Raw genomic sequence first — 4,660 nt, 5'->3', positions numbered from 1 at the left:
TTAGCAAACACCATACAAACTTTAACCATGATTTTAATTGGACGAAACCAAAAATATTACATAGCGAGCATTTCAGAAGGAAAAGAGAAATCGCGGAAATGTTTTTCATAAAGAAGACCGATCATACAATAAACTTACAAATAGACACTGAAAATTTAAATGCTATATACGACGTTGTAATCAACACAATATAGACCTTATCACCTTGCAACGCTCCTAAAACATGACCGAGCATTAGTTCCAGCCCAACTATCACAGTGCTCACATGTACCGAAAATTTATAATATGACACGGTCTCTTCCGACATGACGACATACTTAGGTTTGTTTTTTAATTTATACTTGTTTTATAATTTAAGTACCTAATTTATATCTTCAATTGGTATTTAATTTACATCTTGCGTATCTCATCCTACTCACCATGACTTACCATTGTTCGCTGTAATCTCACCGTACCGTAACCTATTTCGTTTACTCACCAATATTATACCTGGTTTATTTTATTTTAATTTTATTTTTATTTCTAATTTTATTACTTCACAATTTAATTTATACATACACTACGTATTAGACTTTATTATCATGACTTACACTAGTCTACCGTTTTTAATTTAATTTATACTCGACTTATTTATTATAATTATTGTTTTATGTATTATGATTGTTGTTGATTGCAGTATTACTTGAAAAGGACCCAAACCAGGGTCGAAACGTTGTAGTATCTACTTAAATAAAGCTACTAGCCAGTTGGGTTGACCATAAGTCCCTGTTAGAATATAGAATAACTTTATACAGCATATATGTATAGAGATATACATATAATTTAACATACATATGCAGTAACTCAATATACGTATGACTAAAAAATCTCATAACATACTCAATATACGTAAAAATTCCTAACATACTATATACTCAATATACGTATGATTAAAAAACATGAATTGTAGAATGTTCGAGATTAATTTGAATCTCGTTTATTTCATCCCTGGCGTGATGGCAGCATCAGCCGGGTCAGATCGTGCAGCGCCGCATGAGCGCTGCTCGCGCATGCCCGATCACGACACGAGGCGACCGCGCGACTTCACGTACGTTTCCGGGGCTCTTTGTCTCATGGCGACCGTACGTAGTACACGCGTCTTGAAGTGCGGATAGTTATCCAGTGCTCTTTTGTGGACTTTCTCATCTTCTCACCTTCTTACTTTCTCATCTGCTCATCCGAGAATAGACTCAGTGAAAGACACAGTGAATCCATCAGTGCGGCTCATCCCGGACAGCTCGAGTGCAGCATCAACGGCGGCTCAGACTCACCACGCACCGCGCACGCCGGCGCCGCGTGGACACACGGCTCACGGGCATCAACTCACCATGCCGGCCATCGATCAATAATATCGACCCGTGCACGTGAATACAGACTTATCATACCGAATTGACTTGTATCGACTTCTCAGATCTCACATTTACAGACTTTTACATTTGCCGAAACTTTCACATGTAATTCGTTAAAGTATTAAACCTGTGACATTTCATTTTACATCAACTCGTCCGAGTCTTTAGATCACGTGATGTTCCACCCTAATTAAGCGTGCATTCGCTCCTTGAGTCTTGTCGCTACGTCCTCTCACCCTGCTTCCATCCGCAGCGGTACCAGCGAACTCTCCTAGCGAGAATCGCTAACATTTTTGGTCCTTCGAGCCGGATAGCGACGGGGCGGATCAGCTCAGCCACGCATCGCTCACGTGATCAGCAGCGCTCATATACACAGTGACACTCATCGATCACGTGATACCACGTCTCTCTCACGTGTCATCTCACCATGTCGGACGATCAGAAAACGGGCAAGGCAGACCGCCCGGTGACTCAGCAACTGGAATTGCGGCCGGGAGATCGCTTATCCTCGAGGACGGCGTCTCCAGTTCGGCTCTCCACGGAACTCGCCCTGAAGGTGCAGACGCAGCTGGGTCGGATCTCCACTCTCAAGGCCATCGCAGAAATTCTCCCGGAGTCTCTTGCAGAGACTTCTGTTGAAGAGGTAAATCAGCTCTGGCTTCAAATTGAGGAGACGCACAAGGCGCTCCTCAAGGAACACGCCTACTTCGAGGTCTCATGGCCCTCTGCACTCACTCATCACGAGCATTTCTCGGGGAACGCTCATCAGGAGGAAACGCTGTGCCACACGCAAGCGCAACGCATCATCGGCGTACTCCGCCACTCACTGATAGCTTCGTCCGCTCAATCAACCTGTGGTTCGTCGGTCACGCCCTCGAACTGAAGAGACGGTGCAATCGTCGAGACCCGCTCACACGTCTGCTCACCCTGCTCAACATTACTCGCCACAGCCTTGGCACTGATCAGCTCATCCACCACTCATTACTCAGCGCGTCTACTCATTGACGCAAGCTCAGAACTCACCTTCGTCACGGAGAATCTCATTCGGCAGCTCAACATCCCTCGTCAATACTCAAGTATTGTCGTCACTGGAATTACAGGCAAGGAGTGTACTCAGACACGAGGAGTCGTGTCACTTACGTTACGCTCGACACATTCCAACTCAAATGCCACAGTTCAAGCTCATGTCCTCCGGACAGTTACATCAATCGTACCATATTTCGAAGCAGAACCGGAAGAATGGCCGCATCTCAGAAACTTGGCATTAGCCGATCCAGACTGTCTCATCCCGCGGCCTGTTGACATCCTCATCGGAGCAGACGCTTACGGGCAAATCATCAAGCCCAATATTATTAGACATTCTCCACTCATGCCGATAGCGCAACTCTCCATTTTCGGATGGCTCGTTCTTGGACCAGTCAACAGAGAAGCAAGACGCACATCAACGCATCGTGCTGCTACTCAATTCAATAAGGATGCTCTTAATGAGCTATTGACGAAATTTTGGATTCAAGAGGAGGTGCCTACTCACGATGTCACTCAGTTCACTCCTGACGAGCAGAGGTGCGAGAAGCACTTCAAGACTACACACTCTCGTGATTCTTCAGAGAGGTACATCGTCAGGATTCTACTCAACTCACCAGTAGATCTTTTGGGTGATTCTTACAACGTCGCTCATCAATGTCTGAAGGGATTACGCAGACGATTCTCAAGGGATGTGAATTATCAACGTCTCTATCAACAATTCATGATTGACTACGAGACACTCAACCACATGACGAAGGCATCATCCATCTCCAGTCATCGCTCACATTTTCACCTGCCACATCACGGTGTTCTCAAGCCGGACAGTATTACAACGAAACTGCAGGTAGTTTTTAATGGCTCTAGCGCATCCACATCAGGCTACTTGGTCAACGACCTCATGTACACTGGAGCAAAGCTACATCTGAACATCTCAGATGTTCTACCATGGATACGTAGACATCGTTACATTTTCGCTATGGACATCACCAAAATGGACAGACCGATTCAGATTCACAAGGATGACTGGGAGTTACAGCGGATACTCTGGATGGACAATCAGCTCAATGAGGTGCCATATCATTCAACAACGGTCACTTACGGGACGAAGGTCGCACCATTCTCAGCCGTACGGACCTTGTTACAATTAGCAGAAGACGAAGGACATAGTTTCCCACTGGCTGTGCCAGCTATCACTCACGGCAGATATGTCGATGACATATTTGGTGGTGCAGATACCGTGCAACAATTACAGGAGGTTGCACCTCAACTAAGGGACCTCTGCATGGCGGGCGGCTTTCCGCTAGCAAAATGGCATGCAACTCATCTCGACATACTCAAGACTGTCACCGACAGCCAAGACCAAGGCTTACCAATCACCTTCGACGATTGCGCAACCAAGGTACTCGGACTCAAATGGCTCCCTCAAGAAGATACATTTGCATTCTCAACTAGGAACTCACGCACTGAAGGCAGACTCACAAAACGCCTCGTCTTATCTGAAGTGGCTCAGATGAAGTGACTCGATCCACTTGGTTTTGCATCACCCGTCGTGATCAAGGCCAAAATTCTCTTGCAGGAGCTGTGGCTGCACAAGCTCCAATGGGATGACCCACTGACATCCCAGCTCTCAACCCGGTGGCTCATCCGCTGTTAAAGCATTAATGAGTTGATTTGGGACATGAGGCCCTTCGCGGTCATGTGCGATACCATTGGCTGGCGCAGCCTGATCATGCGCGGCCCTCCCTCCCCCCTTCTTGCCGTTAGTTATAGGCGAGGCGCACGCGGCGCACGAAAAAGAAGTTAGTTCGGTTGCGACATTCCTACGAGGAAGTTCACTGTAAGAGGCGTAAGCCTCAATACAAACAATAAAGACTGAACCGAAAGAACATAAGTGTCTTAACCGCCCGTTCCCGAGGACCACCAGACCGGAGAACACGGCGGAGAGCGTACGAGCTCGCAGGCGCCCTAGCAAACGAGCGAAGGTGCCACCTAACCACGAAACATTGGTCCTTCGAGCCGGATTCACCGGACGTAAGCAACCGAATCCAGTCGAGCACAGTCGGCAGATTCGACATCGGTCATCTGCCACTCGACATTCATCAACGATCCAACGCGGTCTCCAACGAGGGGATCGGCGCGGATCCGCAACCAAAAGACGTAACGACACGGCGTCTCAGCGGCCATTCAGGCATAAAGCAGGGTTCTCTACTAACAGAGGAGGACCGTCCACTCGGCGATACTTCGGC

At 47.1% G+C, this 4,660-nt stretch overlaps 1 protein-coding gene across 1 annotated transcript; it reads left to right on the top strand.

Moving 5' to 3' along the window:
• Positions 1 to 1,815: 1,815 nt before the first annotated feature.
• On the top strand, positions 1,816 to 3,933 carry LOC105556568. Its single transcript, XM_012003662.1, has 2 exons — positions 1,816 to 2,245; positions 2,339 to 3,933. The coding sequence occupies exons 1-2, from the start codon at positions 1,816 to 1,818 to the stop codon at positions 3,931 to 3,933; spliced, it is 2,025 nt and encodes a 674-aa protein (XP_011859052.1).
• Positions 3,934 to 4,660: the final 727 nt, after the last annotated feature.

This window comes from Vollenhovia emeryi, unplaced genomic scaffold (genome assembly GCF_000949405.1).
Source record: "Vollenhovia emeryi isolate VEMERY1.0 unplaced genomic scaffold, V.emery_V1.0 DF939927.1, whole genome shotgun sequence".
In the NCBI taxonomy this organism is placed as follows: domain Eukaryota; kingdom Metazoa; phylum Arthropoda; class Insecta; order Hymenoptera; family Formicidae; genus Vollenhovia; species Vollenhovia emeryi.
The sequence above is the reverse complement of the archived record's forward strand: the minus strand, read 5'-3'. Positions and strand labels throughout refer to the sequence as shown.

What these genes read in the sequence shown, in the direction of transcription:
- LOC105556568 (XM_012003662.1), top strand. Translation starts at nt 1,816, where the DNA reads ATGTCGGACGATCAGAAAACGGGCAAGGCAGACCGCCCGGTGACTCAG. An exon ending in GTCCGCTCAATCAACCTGTG is followed by an intron (nt 2,246 to 2,338) that starts GTTCGTCGGTCA and finishes TACTCGCCACAG; the next exon opens with CCTTGGCACTGATCAGCTCA.